The 16,021-nt window shown below is 40.9% G+C and overlaps 2 protein-coding genes across 2 annotated transcripts; both read left to right on the plus strand.

Moving 5' to 3' along the window:
• The first annotated feature begins 3,774 nt into the window (after positions 1–3,774).
• LOC133937240 (interleukin-1 beta-like) lies at positions 3,775–5,986 on the plus strand. Its single transcript, XM_062381383.1, has 5 exons — positions 3,775–3,868; positions 4,068–4,309; positions 4,855–5,019; positions 5,139–5,272; positions 5,379–5,986. Exons 1-5 carry the CDS (start codon positions 3,807–3,809, stop codon positions 5,598–5,600), a joined length of 825 nt encoding a protein of 274 aa, XP_062237367.1. The 5' UTR covers positions 3,775–3,806; the 3' UTR covers positions 5,601–5,986.
• Positions 5,987–7,297: 1,311 nt separating this feature from the next.
• ckap2l (cytoskeleton associated protein 2-like) lies at positions 7,298–15,289 on the plus strand. The gene is made up of 9 exons (XM_062381384.1): positions 7,298–7,472; positions 9,366–9,432; positions 9,529–9,583; positions 10,001–11,244; positions 11,580–11,775; positions 11,977–12,135; positions 13,026–13,086; positions 13,961–14,114; positions 14,799–15,289. Exons 1-9 carry the CDS (start codon positions 7,433–7,435, stop codon positions 15,106–15,108), a joined length of 2,286 nt encoding a protein of 761 aa, XP_062237368.1. The 5' UTR covers positions 7,298–7,432; the 3' UTR covers positions 15,109–15,289.
• The last annotated feature ends 732 nt before the right edge of the window (positions 15,290–16,021 follow it).

Below are 16,021 nucleotides of genomic sequence, written 5' to 3' on the forward strand. Positions count from 1 at the left end.
TCCCTCGATTTGAACACATGAGCACTTTAGTGACGCCACCAGGATTTTTTCCAAAAGGCCACAGATTTGCCAAAGTTGCTGATCGAGCGGCTCTGTCGCAACCCGGTTAGAGACCAGGATGTCATAAGACTTTCCTCTGTTGCCTTCACCTTCATCTCTCAATGTTTCCTCATTCACGCCCATCTTCCTGTTGTTGTTTATGTTGTTTATGTTTATGCCTGTTCACCCCCAGCCACCCCCCTCCACCCCCATCTGCTTTCACTTATACTGGGTTAGGGTTAATTATGTCTGTGTGGGAGTATTTGTAAATCAAGTCTCGTAATTTTTTATTTTTCATTATTATTATTATTATAATTTTGTACCTCAGAAACACTGTCAGTAATTGTGATAAACAACAATATTTTCTCTTTTTTGTTTTAATTGTCATGTATTTAATTTGGGAACAGAGTGAATGGAGCGTTCGGTTGGGGGGGGGGGGGGGGTTGAATATGAAACTGTCCTTCATCCTCTCTGGTTTTATGCTTTTAAGTTTAAACACAACAGAGAAACGAGGTGTAAATACTGTTTTATAGTTTCTGTCTTAATGAGTTTTGAAGATGAAGAAAGTTATTAATAAACATGAGATATTTTTTCTCTATAGATCTTTGTGATTGTTCTGGTTTCTTTGGGCCGTAAAAAACAGACGTGAATATACAATCAGATAAACAAATACACTTAGTAAATCTGTTTCCCTCCGACATCAACTTGTGAACACGATATCTCAAGAACGGCTCGAGGAGATTTCTTCAAATTTAGAACAAACGTTCACGAAAACTCATGGATGAACTGATTGGATTTTGGTGGAATAAGGTCAAAGGTCGATGTCACGATGACCCCCGATTGGAGTTCATAAACTGAGCAGTGTTAGCGTTTAACATTCTTTTAACAAATTACATTATTAATTTAAGTATTGTATGAACTCGTGCAATGACTCTTTATATCCTTTAGTTAGATTTCGAGCCTTCATAACTTTTCTTTTTTCCTTTTGAAGGACCTTAATCTATGTGTATATATTATTATATATACATATTTATATTTTTCAGATACTTTCCCTGCTTAATATCACAAGGAACTGATTTGTATTCTATTCACTCTTCCCTCGCTGGGCTGAAACATTCTCTGAAGCAACATCCGTTCACCTGAGATCAGATATGACGATGAGGCTGTGACCTGCAATACGCCTGCAGGTGAGGCATCATGCTCATGGCAGGAGGCAGGTCTGTGGGACACGTGAGGGCGTGGCATGGACCAGGAAGTGAAATTCAGCCCTTTGAGGAAGTGGTTTGAGAAAACTCCCAAAGCCGCTTCTGCTCCCATCCTTATGACATCACTGGGAATTCTGTACATGATCAGACTGGTTCTGCAGGAGGAGCTGGAGTCCCGAGGAGAGCGTGAAGGAGGAGAAACCGTCATCACAACAATTCAGTGAATACACAGGATGTGACACAACTTTTGTTTGTTAATCTGGGGCAAGTGTGACGTAGAAACCTGACATGAGAACAGCAGTTTTTTCATTTCCTCATATTGTTCCATTTCATTCATTCATCCATATATCTATCTATCTCTTTATCTATCTATCTATCTATCTATCTATCTATCTATCTATCTATCTATCTATCTATCTATCTATCTATCTATCTATCTATCCATCTATCTCTTTATAGATGGATATCTATCTATCTATCTATCTATCTAAATACCTGTAAAATGATAATTTCTTCATTTTGTCTGATTAGTGCAAATATTTGTCGAGGTAATCAAGGTAATATTTGTTATTAAAGTTTTGCCATGGTGGTAAAAGTAAACAATTGAGCACACAACTTTTTTGTAATTCAGAATATCAGCTAAAATACTATCCTACTTTTTCAGTGATTCCACTGAGTCATTGCAACTTTAACTTACTTCCTCCAATTAAAAAAAAACACCAACAGTTTGGAGGGATGTGAAAGTCTCGAGGAGAGAAAATACGATTCATCAGTAACGAGGGAAGATTGAATCACACAAAGGAAGAGGAACATGTCAAACACCCTCAGATTATATATTGTGATATAAAGTATTTGACTCCAACAAAGAACGGAGTATTTCTCATAATTGAAATACAAGACTAATAATTTGTTCTTTCACAACTGTTCATTTAAACATATCCACATTCGTACGAGTATCTACACAAGCCAATGTCATCGTCCGCACGACTTTCATTAAAAATGTATAACATATATACGTTTTATTGCTCATAAGGATTTCATCTATTCTATGTAGAATTTTGATGTAAACATTTCCGATATTGTCAATTTAGTTAAATACAAGAACAATATGTGAAACCGGTATTGGCTTGTAATTGATGATTATGGAATTGTGAGTTGTTGCCTGAATAGTATATTATACGTGGAATGTCCGTATCTCCTTCTTCAGTATGTTTTTGCATATCTTTAGGGTTATGGTTACAATAAAGTGTTCATATCTCAGTCCTTTATGAACCTGTGGACTTATTCAAAAGAATTAACTAAATTCTGATCTCTGCTTATCATCTAAAAAGAATAAATTCCTGTGTGAAAACTGAGATAACGAATTGTTTGTTGAAAATATTCAGTTTTATTATATTTAATATGTACTTATGTTCGGTCACATATAAATCAGACGGGATGTGTCACTCGAATAAACAGCATTTTACTCACTGCCTGTCTCAGCTTGTAAAATCCATCCCGATAAGAAGGAATGGCACAGATTCAGTTGCATCACCGCTCCACAGGGGAAGTGAAGAAATCTCAGACTCAGCCTCGGTCTTGCAACAGTAAACAAGGACCAGGTCTCAGACGACGGTGGAATTTTCTCTCTCACTTCAAAGAAAACAGCAAAACCCCAAATCAGCCTGCACACGAACATGGAGTCGTTAGGAAATAACAGATTAAAGAAATTATTACATTTCACATGATGATCTCAGGAAACAGCCTCTAGGCCAAATGTGACAAATCAAAAAGTAGAATACTACCACTACCACTACTACTACTACTAATAATAATAATCTAAATCTTTTCATCTTTTTAACTGGTATGAATTTGTACAGACGTGTTAGAATTAACATCTTTATTCCAAAGTGCAGCAGAGTTCGTCTTTATCCTCTTCAGGAGCTCAGGTTATTTCCTCCCCAGCAGTTTGTACAGCCGCTGGCAGTCCGCTGAGCACAAGTAGTTAAGTAAAGATTCCAGTATATTCATCCTTTGTCTTTATTGACTAAAGAAACAAACAAAATAAATACAATAATAACAATTTCATCAATCGAGTCTTAGAAATACATTTTTATGGTTTTATGTTCAAACAAAAGAAAACATGTATATCAGTTGAAGAGGATGAATGAATGAATGAAACACTTTTATTAAGTTTGACAACTGTTTACTGAACAAATAGTTCATCATGTTAAATTATATAATTGTATAAATATAAATATATATATATATTGTTGCTCTCCATTTTGCAGCAGCTGTAAAATAACTAATGTTCTTTAAATTAGGATCAACAATCTGGAGCTTCAACACTCTTAATTTTCTAATTGGAATAATAATCATAATCATAAATGAAATATTTCTGTGTGTTTGTGGGTGTGAAATATTTCTGTGTGTTTGTGGGTGTGTCGCAATCCCTTCATGTGCAGCAGCAGCAGAATTGCGTCACCACAGTGAGTTGGTGCATCCCACTTCCTGTCATAAAGGGAAAATTCCCTGGTGTGGCTGAGTTTGTATAAAAGTCTACAGGTTGGTACAGGACGACAGATGAGCACTGACAGGCTGAACAAAGAAAACTCACACAACCTTCTCTCCAACAACCAACACAGGTAAAGCAAATCCTCTTCTCATAGTTCCTCTTGACAGTCTTCTTCTGGAGCAGTTTATTAGCTGGTTCTTTCTTTGCTTGGTGGTTCTTAACATCTGAAATATGCATTCTGTGTGTATATATATATATATATATTTATATGTTTAAGTATCTATGGTTTTCTGATTTAGTGTCACTGGAACGTTTCTCTCTGCCCGTAGATCTTTGCCCATTCAGAAAAAGATGGAATCCAAGATGCAATGCAGCGTGAGCCAGACGTGGGGCCCCAAGATGCCACAGGGACTGGACCTGGAGATCTCCCATCACCCGATGACAATGAGGCGCGTGGTCAACCTCATCATCGCCATGGAGCGGCTGAAGGACGGCGGGTCGGAGTCGATGCTGAGCACCGGCTTCAGAGATGAAAGCCTGCTCAACATCATGATGGACAGCATCGTGGAAGGTAATACTTCTTACTTTTTAGTATTATTGTAAAAGAAGAACTCCCTGGACCCTGGTTCCCCTTTTATCACTATTATTTATTTGAAATGATCAGCAGTCAAAGTTCCTAAACAGCTGGTGAAGTGACTAAGTGATAACTAAGATCATCATCTGCAGTTTTATTCCTAAAACACGTTTCACACACAGACGTGTAGATTCAAGGTTCTGTTCAGGGACTTTAAAGAAAATCACAGAGATGATAAAGAAAACTATTTGAAAATCTGAAAAGAACAATTTTCACAGGCAAATCAAAAGAGATTGAAAAATAGTAGAATTAAAGAGGTAAAGGATATATAAAGGATAAATCTGAATACAAATTTAAAAGTAATTTTGATGGAGAAAAACAATACAAATGAAATCCCCAGAGATCTCAGGGGCCTTGGGTGAATGTGTCTGTTTAGCAGCAGCTTCTCAGATCTCTGCCATTTCTTATAATTATGTGTTGATTTGTTTAACTCATAACAACAAGGTGGCAGGTAATCTAATCGTGCCTCTCTCTCCCCCCAGAGCACATTGTATTCGAGAGAACCTCGTCTCCACCAGATCAATTCAGCAGGACGGGCGTGTACCCGTGCAACATCAGTGACAGCCAGAAGAAGAACTTGATTCTGGTCCAAAACAGCATGGAGCTCCACGCCGTGATGCTGCAGGGCGGCAGCGACAACCGCAAAGGTGACGCTCACAGAACCTCTGGCTCCTGGTGGACCATTCAGAATCAAGAGATGACACTTGTGTGTTGTTGTTGTCTGATGTTCGTCATAATGACCAGGCATCCTCTGCTCTCTCCTCAGTTCTTCTCAACATGTCGACCTACGTGCACCCTTCGCCCACCATCAAGGCCAAGCCTGTCGCTCTGTGCATTAAAGACACAGACCTCTACCTGTCGTGTCACCAGGAGGGTGGAGAGCCCACCCTGCATCTGGAGGTAAGACATCTGAAAGTCACCAGAAAACATTAAAAGATTCCATTTGCATCTGACGTGAGCCTGTGTGATGCTCGACCCTTCTGACATGTGACCTCTCGCTCCTCAGCGAGTGGAGGACAAGAGCAGCCTGAGGATCATCACCAAGGAGAGTGAGCTGCTGCGATTCCTGTTCTACAAGCAGGACAGCGGGGTGAACATCAGCACCCTCATGTCGGCCCGCTTCCCCGACTGGTACATCAGCACATCGGAGTACGACAACAGGCCGGTCATGATGTGTCAGGAGAGCGCCCAGCGCTACCAGACCTTCAACATCCAGCGTCAGAGTTAAAACCTGCCAGGGCGGAACGTGGATCAGCAAATTTTCACATCTGAGCCTCAATCTGCAGCTATTTGATTCACATAATCAGCAAATAACATGTAATTTCAACAGAAGCACTACCGCTGTCTGCTGGAGCGACTTTTACTGAGTGTTTAGTTACTGTATGTACCAAGTACAGAGAGTGACATGCTTAGTGTATTGACATAGTCAAGTTTGACCACAAGGTGGCGATGTTGTGCTCTCTGATGAGTACCCTGTGTGTTTTCATGACATAAAGTTATTTTATTTATTTATCTATTTATCTGTGTATTTAACCTTAATTTTATTTGTTAATCTGCTTACTAATAATTGTTTTAATAATGTGCAGCAAATATTTAATAAACCCTTTCAGATGATTCGATTTTGTGTTGATTGTTCTCAGGATTTGTCCCATGACACGTCTCAAACATTTACAAAGACACTAGAACAATAAACTCTTCTCCTTCCAGTAAACACAGATAATACAAATGACCACCGATTCACATAATGACCCAGATATTCAGAAATAGACCAAGTTACAAGAAGGGAATTTACAAAAAAATTGTTAAATACAACAAATAGACATTAAAATAGGTGTTGCTTAAGGCACATTTACTTCATATGTAATTGACTCCAAATTTAAACAGTAAATTTGGCCAAATGGAAATAAATAAGCTATTGATAACTGTGGGTATGGAAATGTTAGAAATATTATTCAGAGTGGTGTAGACAGAGAGTTAGATAGATAGATTGATAGATAGATAGATAGATAGATAGATAGATAGATAGATAGATAGATAGATAGATAGACAGACAGACAGACAGACAGACAGACAGACAGACAGACAGACAGACAGATAGATAGATAGATAGATAGATAAATAGATAGATAGATAGATAGATAGATAGATAGATAGATAGATAGATAGATAGATAGATAGATAGATAGATAGATAGATAGATAGATATCAATCTATAAAGAGATAGATAGATAGATAGATAGATATATAGATAGATAGATAGATATATAGATAGATAGATAGATAGATAGATAGATAGATAGATAGATAGATAGATATATAGATAGATAGATAGATAGATAGATAGATAGATAGATAGATAGATAGATAGATAGATAGATAGATAGATAGATAGATAGATAGATTGATAGATAGATAGATAGATACATTGTAGACAGACAGACAGACAGAGAGAGAGAGAGAGAGAGAGAGAGAGAGAGAGAGAGAGAGAGAGATAGAGAGATAGATAGATAGATAGATAGATAGATAGATAGATAGACAGACAGACAGACAGACAGACAGACAGACAGACAGACAGACAGACAGACAGACAGACAGACAGACAGACAGACAGAGAGATAGATAGATAGATAGATGGATAGATAGATTTTTTCTAAAACAGAAGATAAATATTTTTAAATCATAAACTTTTTAACCCTTTTCTTTGAAATTTTTTTAATCATAAATTTAAGTTTACCAGAAATTAAAAAACTAAATTTTGTAATTTTCATGCTTCTCTGTAACAAAGTGGAAGACAGACCCTCTTTTGTTTACATTCTATGCACCAATCAGCTCAGGGGCTGAGCGCATGCGCACTGTTTCTTTAAAGTTTGAAATTTCGAATCCTCCAATCACAGACGAGGAGGCGTTGACGACGCGGTAATTTCAAACCCGGATGCAAGAGCTCGGTGAGTTCAGCGCTTTGGGAAAACGAGAACAACAACAATTAACTTCAAAACAAAAAGAGGGAGTTTGAACGACAGCTTCTCGTCTCAGGCCGAAGGAGAAGAGGACGTTGAGGAAATGGAGGAAGGAGAAACCGCTCCGCCGCTTTCCAGAACAGGTGAGCGAGCTCCTCATGTAGCACGGGAGCTAGCTACCTGCTAGCATGCTATCGCTAACTCCAGTTGGTACCTCACCAACTCACCACACACTGATGTATGTAAATATGAGATAGTGTGAAGGATGTACATGTACACAGTGTAACAAGCTATGGATGGATGTATTGATCCTGAGGGAGACGTAGGAATCCAGCAACACACAAAACAAACGCAAGAGCATTAGAACAATTAATAGTCTTCAAATATATAAGCTAGAGGTATAATAAATCAGATAAAGATAAGCATAGGCAGTACTACGTGATAGACAGATAGATGCTGTGTTGGTCATAAAGGAAATTTAGGCATCCAGCAGCACAGAAACGGTTCAAACGCAAAAGCACGAGAATGATAAACAAAAATAAGTGCACTTAATCTACAGTTTTAAAGATTAATAACTGAAGCAAGGCAAAGGTTTGAATTAGACTGACGCAGCCTGTGAATTATGGTACAGCAGATGTAGGTGTACTTAAAAATATGTGCAGGAATACAACTTGAAATTTAAAACTAGAGGTATAATAAATATAAAATCATAGGACAGTCAATAATAAAGACAAGCACTGGCAGTCATGGTGATAGATAGAGAGCAATCTATATTATGTTGCAGGCCTTTTCTTTGAGGTTATTATAGGGCTGGGTAATATGGCAAAATAAATTGAAATTTAAATTAATTGTTTTTACTTCTGTCCATATTGATAATTATCATGATAAATGTACATGTCATGTTATTACTTCTCGTGAGTTTCAGGATTAGATTGTTGCTCCTTGGTTGTGGGGATGAAGATAGTGTTAGTTTACAGCTCAAATCTATATCATCTAAAGCTAATTGATGCCTGAAACAAGCTCATAATCTAAAATAATTTTCCTACACACTGAAAGATAAGCCATAGGCTCCCCATGGGACAGTTTCAGTGGTTACCAGTGAAAGTAAAGGCTAATCAGTCATCTGCATTTGGACTGTAAATGGAAACCAATTTATAATTTATTGTTTCAATTGTTACTTTTCTAAATTACACGTTTTTAAATGAGTCATTATGCAAAGAAATGACTGAATATTTACAACAGAGGTTGGAAAACTATTTCAAAACTATTAGCCAATTATTTAGCTGTTAATTGTCTGCTGGTCAAGTAATCAATAAATTGTTTCATCTGTAGAATGCAGTCTTAATTCCAAATTTATATAATCCACAGAAATCTAAATGTAACCCCGACCGTCAGCCAGAGGGCAGTAAGGTCCTGTGAACTCTTGTGTGACTTGCATCATCCTGAGATCTTATCCTGAACAGGCTGGTGAATGTAAAGTGTCTGACTGAGATGCTGTTGAGACGTTTTCATAAAAATTTTTTTTAATCTTCTCGGTTTTGTTCCCGTAGTTCATAGATTTATTTAACCTAAACTTTTAATATCTCAGAGTTCTGCAGTGACACTAGTCTGTGAGTTTATTGTATGTTACTTACATATTCATCCAGTGGTCCAACGTGTGGCTGGATATTAAAAGGTTCAGCGTGTAAGATTTAGTTGAAAAGGATTTATTGGTAGAAATTAAATGTAAAATAATCCTTGTGATGTTTTCACCCGTGTGTTTCTTACTTTATATTTACGTCAGAGTGGTTCCTCTCTATGGAAGCCGCCATGTTTTTCACAGTAGCCCAATCTGGACAAACCAAACACCTTTTTGAGTTTGTATCCCAACTGATCTGAGGGGTATTCAGCTGCAACATGCTCTTTCACCACTAGATGTCACTGAATTCCACGTACTATAAATCATTGCAATTGAGACAAATTTTAAATGACAGCTTAGAATCCTGGAAAGTTTATGATGTGATTTTTTCTGAACTCTTGTGTCCTCGTCACCTCAGACATGCGAAAACAGAAGTTGATGGAATATTTGGCATCGAAAGGAAGGATGAAGCTGCCCAATCCAAAGTAAGAAGCACTTTTCCTCTTAACGTGCCAGATAAACCTGCGTTGGATTTGTTTCTTTCATGTGTAAACTTACTGGAAAGCTTTCTGTACCCTCAGGCCGTACCTACGGGATGACTGTCATGTCAAGAAGTCAGGCACAGCTGCAGCAAAGGTAGGTGTGTGTGAGACAGTGCATACTTGTGTGTGGCTGTATGCATGTTTTCCATGATGCTAAGAAATATTTGACCCCGGGCCACAAGTGATCTGTGCTAAGCACTCCTCGTAATGTGTCCTGAGATCTGATGGCTTGGACGTACAGTATGTGGCTCACACAGACACGCACACAACTATGATCATCGGACACAACTGTAAACTCAGACTCGGTCAAAACAAACCATTTTGTGTATTTGCATGTAGAGCAGGAGAGTGGCATGAGATTCCAGAGGTCACAGGAGACATTTTAATACCACATGTAAACTGACAACCGCCGTTTGACCCAGGTCACCTGTATGTTACTAGCTGATATGCAAGCTCGTGTGCAGAGCTCTGGAACACAGAGTTACTATTTTCGTTTTTTTTGTCTTCATAGGTTATTGATGGAAAAGAGAACAAAGGTTCAGTTGACTCGTGTAAATATGTTGGCAAAAAAGTTCCAGCTGTGGCTGCTCAAGCCACAACACATCCCGCCAGACGGCCATTTGGTGCCACTAACAGAGAGAATGTTAAAGGCAGCATCCTGGCTGCAAGGCCGAATGCCAAACGCCAATCTTCAACCAGTGGCGCAGGACGTGACCAAAACCCAGGGCTCATTCCAACGATCACCGGCGTGTCCGCCAAGCTCCGCCTGAATGCAGCCATCAACAACAAGAGGCAGCCAGCCCCAGGACAGCATTGTTCAGGCAGAGCGTCTTCAAGCTCTGCGTCCCACAGCAAATTGGACAGTGGCTCAAATGCCTCTTCGGCTCCAAGGAAAACAACCAGTGCCAGGATGAGCCTCTGCCCCCTTGTCAAAACAAGAACTGGGCTCATTACTGCAGCAACACAGCCAAGAACATCTCATTCATCCCACTCATCTGCTGCACCGGATGATTGCGCCATTACTACTGTTTCTGTGGCCGATAAGTTACGCTCCGGCTTTTACGCATCAGGTTCCCAGAAGTCTGTGACTTTCCTGAAGAAAACTCTTCCTGCTGCTGCTCTTAAAAACCACGTTTACAAGAAAACAACAGTTTCTTCTGCAACAATAACTGGGGGTAAAATTCCACCTCAGGACAAGACTAATGCAAAACCGATTGTGGATAAACCGTCTCTGTCGTCTTGTAGGAGTCAGTTGTCCACTGAACTAAAGCCATTGCCAACCTTTAAATGCAAAGTGGCACCTGTGCAGCCAGTGAGGAGAGAGGGGGCGACAAAAACTGAGAAATCAGCAGCAAAGCTCACAGAGCGGTTAACGCAGCAGAAATCTGATGCGGGAGGGGCGCGACATGGACGAACGTGCAAAGTGTCAACCCAAACATCCTCGGGGTCAGTGAGCAGAAGCAGTTTCCTAGCGCACAAAGGGGTAAGGCGATGGGATGAGGTCGAGCTGGGAGAGAAAACCAAGACAAGTAAAGAGACACAAAGCAAGAAGGGACACGGTTCATCGAATGCCCCTCCACCACAAACCGGTATAAACCAAACGGGTGCTCCAGTGATGTCACGGAGAGCGTCACAGCCTGCCACCTCCATCCGCCACACAGGCCTGACCGCGGGCACGAAGACGCCAAAGCTCTCAGCCAGGGTCCTTCCCCAGACCGAGGTAAAGAAACTGACAGCTGCCCAAGAAGAAAGAATGTAAGTAGAACCGTGCAGGTGAATGTAGAACATGAAAACATGATGTAGAACCAGTAACTCGTTACAGTTCCACTGTAGTCGACAGTGGGGTCGAATTTGACCTGGAGGTTTGGCTCTTCCAGCTGTAGAGGTGAAATGGAATGTTTGTATTTATTACCAGCTGCACCAGTGTGGCAGGTTGGACGGTCTTAAATATAAAATAGACTAATATGTACAAAGTTTTAGGCCCATCGTGTTATTTGCATTACTGTTATCCCGTCTCCCCTCGTTTAAAGTGCGTCTCTCTGCTCTGCTGCCCAGTTAAGTAAAAACGACTTGTGTTATTTCTTCTCAAGGAGAAAACTGCAGGAATGGCGGCAAGCTAAGGGCATAGCCTACAAGCGCCCGCCGATGCCAGTGAAACCTCCGGTGAGGTGCACGGTGGCCGAGCCTCAGCCCTTCTGGACCGCCATGAAGGAGGAGGATGACGCCAAGTCCCTCATCTGTGCTGTCGACAGGTCCCTGGCAGACTGCATTAAACTGCTCCAGGAGGTGTGTGGTGCAGAGCTTTTGCCTTACTCATCTACATTATTGGATGTTATCTCTCACTGGATCTTGATTTTCTCCTTGATTTGTTGTGAATATGCCTGGACAAAGATTTAAGGTTTTTTTGTGTTTCAACATAAGCTGCTTTCTGACACACATTGAACTCCAGTAACGTTCCTCTGATGTGAGCCTGCCTTGTGCCCTCAGGGCTGCCCTCCGGACCACGTGAAGGAGGTTCTGACGCGGCTGCCCACGGTGTCACAGAAGTTTGCCAAATACTGGATCTGTCAGGTCCGTGTGATGGAGCAGGAAGGCCACCTGGACGTCCTGCCCGTGTTTGAAGAGGCTGTTCGTGTTGTGTTGGAGGTGAGACACCGGCGATACTCGACTGTAGAGGTGTCTCACATGAGTGTTCTTACAGGGGCCCATACAGGTTACAGGTGTAACAGCTCTAACAAATACATATACTATTTTTGAAGTTTTATAAATCAGGCATCATTCATCTGTCTTTGCCGGACCGCCATGTGCACACGTATGTGTCCAAACGATGAACAGGAAATCCTTTTTAAAATCTACTTATTGTCTATTTTGTTGTTGTATTTATTATCTTTTATTCATTCTTTATAACTACAGTACATATTCACTTTCTGCAATCTGTGTTGTATCTTGCGAATTCCTTTTAATTTTAATTTCCCCCGGGATTAAAGGAGCATATTTTCCTTGTCGTGACATTTCATCCGTTCTTTAATTTTATTTTCTCTACAAAAATATGAACTCTTACTCCCATTTATCAAAGTATGGTCTTAGTCCTTTTGTGATTTAGAGGTGGCAATGTTTCAAAATGTCTGTGTCCTTTTAGGGCTAGGGTTTTCATGGGCTAGTGATGTTAATGATTATATATATATATATACATTATAAACGTTCTATGCATATTCTGACTTTTGCTATGTAACCATAAATGTCCAAGAAACCCGATCATTGGATGTCGTGCTGCTGCTGCACTCGAGCAGCTCGACTGACAGCTCAATCAGCATCGCCCGGCCGGGCGGCGGTGGAAGCTGCTCTTCAGCTCTGATAGACAGACCAACTTATCATGGCGTCCCTTTGCTGTCTATTGGTGGCAGCCATCGCACTTCAACAGGCGGGCTGCTGCTGGTTCACAAATCTTTTGTTATTTGACCAAAGTGCAGTACATAGTTCTCCAGCATACTTTTGTCCAGAATGACAGATTATCTCCCTGTGCTCTTTCATTCCAGCCAATAGACGAGCTGCGGTCTGTGGTTTTCGAGATTCTGAAGAAAAATGACGAAATCCAAGGTATTTGGCCTAATGTGTGTCTCCACTGTTATTAAAGCTTTTATTGACGGTAAAGTGATGATTGCTTCACCAGTTTGGGATTATGTGTAATTCCAAACGGGTGGTGTATTTTGTGTCACTTTTACAGTTTCAGAAAGAAAGTTGCAACCAGTATCACCAAAGACTAAGCAAGCAACTCACTACATTAACAACCAGAGCTCCGAAATATTTATATTAGATATTAGATAGCCGCACTAGGGCGGCTCTGGCTGAGGGGTAGAGTGGTCGTCCTCCAACCTGAAAGTCGGCGGTTCGATCCCCAGTCTCAACAATCTGCATGCCGAAGTGTCCTTGGGCAAGATGCTGAACCCTGAATGGCCCCCTATAGAATAACAAAGTTCTGGGATAGATGCACTGTATGAATGTGTGTGTGACTGGGTGAATATGAAGCTGTAGTGTAAAGCGCTTTGAGTGGTCATCAAGACTAGAAAAGCGCTATATAAATACAAATCCATTTACCATTTACCATATGTAACACACTGAACATGAATGATTCACCCCCGAGACAGACTCGGGGTCGATCCGTGGTTTATCAGCTGCAAGGCACCGCAATCACTCCCGCACAGACTCTGGCTCAAGATGATATCGAAAGCACAAGATGGTGGCACCTGTATCTGGAAAGCTTAATTTGTGTTCAGTGGGAGGAAGAGAAGATGTATCTTCTATTTTCATATACAGGCTTTGGTTTCAACTGGGTGTATATAATATATATCATGTCCAATGTGACTGGGGGAGACAAACACACGGAATTAGTCACTTCAAGATCAACTTTATGAAATGATAATATTGTTTGTGTGTGCACCTTTTTAAAAATGAATTTTCATATTTTTCAAAGCATCTGAAACAAAGCAGGACCAACTCCCATCAGCCGAGAGTTCTCCTGAGAGCAGCGACAACCCGATGATGACCCCCAAACCTGTGAGGGTCCTCATCTCCGGGGAGAAAGGAAACTCCTCTGTAGTCAAGTATAAGATTACAGCGACTCCTGGGTAGGTTTTACTCATCATTACATTAATATTATAATTATGGCTGACATGAAGAAGACTCACGAAAAGTGGAGCCACATCATCTGGACGCCTCCTGGTGGCTCGATGCAGTATAGGTCGTCAAACTGGCCTCCCCCATGTTATTGGATAGGACATTGAAACAACTTTAAAGCCGAGCTGTTGTTTCACGTTTCAGCCTTAGGAACTGTAATGGAAACTATTTACCACACTAAATATATCTCTGCTTATGCAAACTGTTTCTGCTTGTGTAACTGCCAGTAAACTGACATTAGAGCCACAAGTATGAGAATGTGTTGGTCTCCCCCCCGCCAAGACCTAGAAGAAGCCTTCAGCCTGCGTCTGTCTTATCTCCCCGGATTTTAATTTTCACTCAGTTCACACACATAGTTCTCACACACATGGTTCCCCCCCCCCCCCCCCCCCCCCCATACACACACACACACACACACACACACACACACACATCTCTTCATGCTGTATGATTGTCTGACCTTCCTTGCAGGGATTAAAGTCTTCTTAAAAGACAATAATTCTCTAATCTCTTTATTTCAGAAGTCTCACCAGGTCAAATTTAATTCACAGAACGAATTCTCATACTAATGGAAGAATTGTTTAAGAGGCTGGATAAGGTGGAAATTCAAATTTAATTTTGTTCTTTTCCTGCAGTGGCCCTCCAAGCCAGAGGAGAGAACCGACACGGGTCAACGGCCAGGAGGTTCGATTCTTCACTCCGGTCAGACGCTCGGTGCGAATCCAGAGAGCCTCACTCGGATATCCCGCCGCCCTTCAGGACCACGACCTCTGCGTGGCCTCCTACCAGGACCTGATCTCCGAGGAGGACAAAGACACGAGCGGGGAGCAGGAGGACGGGGGAACCAGCCCATCTGTTAATGACACACCGATGTTTATCTACAGACAGAACGAAGCACTGAAAGACAAGGTGCTGGTCCAGCTCGTCTGTGACCAAGGTGTTTAGTCGAATATCAGTGAGAAGAAAAAAAAGAAAGTGTTATCCTGGTAAATCTCTATCCAGGCATTTAAAGAAATGAGCAGGTCAAGTGTGAGGGTTTCTCACACACAGGACATCTGTATTATAGTATCAATTCAACTATTGTGTACATAGTAATGTCAAATAAATGTCGTTTTTCAATACCCATCTCTACCTTGCTTTAATGATCCTTATCTAGCGTCACTACACCACAGGGTGTCACTGTTACATGACATTAAGATGATTCTTTTGTCCGAGGCATTCCACAAGAAGTGCATTCAACCATGAGGGAACAAACCCAGATCAGCAAGAATCAATTGCATTAGCTTTAAAAAGGCAAACTACAGATGCAACACATCAGTGCAACTAAACTTAAGTTTTTTCATTATTTTCTCTATGGAAATAGATAGTGCCTGATAGTGAGGGCGAGTATTATTGATGACTGGAGAGAGAGACATGTCAGGATTCATGTGTCATTGATTCACTGAATGTCTCCTGAGACGTCGCGTTCATGAAAATGAATCAGTCCGTCTCGAGTGAGTTTCTTCAGATTTGGCCATAGTGGTCCCTAACTCAAAGATGAACGGGTTGGATTCTGGTGCCTTGGGGTCAGGGGTCACTGTCTCCTCTTAAAGGGATAGTTCAGCCAAAAATACCTGCACGTCACCCATATTTCCAGTGACATGATGGTGAGGAGATAATGAAGTAGTTCACCATTTCTATTACCTGATTTGACTTTTCTGAATTCTGCTGCTCGAGGGAATTATTTCATTACTGACACAGGTGGTAACTTGCTCCCAAATGTATGCAGACATGACTGTTCTGGTTAGAGAGAGGCAAACACTCTTATCGTTCTGATGTCCTCCGCTCCACGTGGCATCTCTTGCACGTCAGTCCATCC

This window comes from Platichthys flesus, chromosome 3 (assembly GCF_949316205.1).
Source record: "Platichthys flesus chromosome 3, fPlaFle2.1, whole genome shotgun sequence".
Lineage (NCBI taxonomy): Eukaryota > Metazoa > Chordata > Actinopteri > Pleuronectiformes > Pleuronectidae > Platichthys > Platichthys flesus.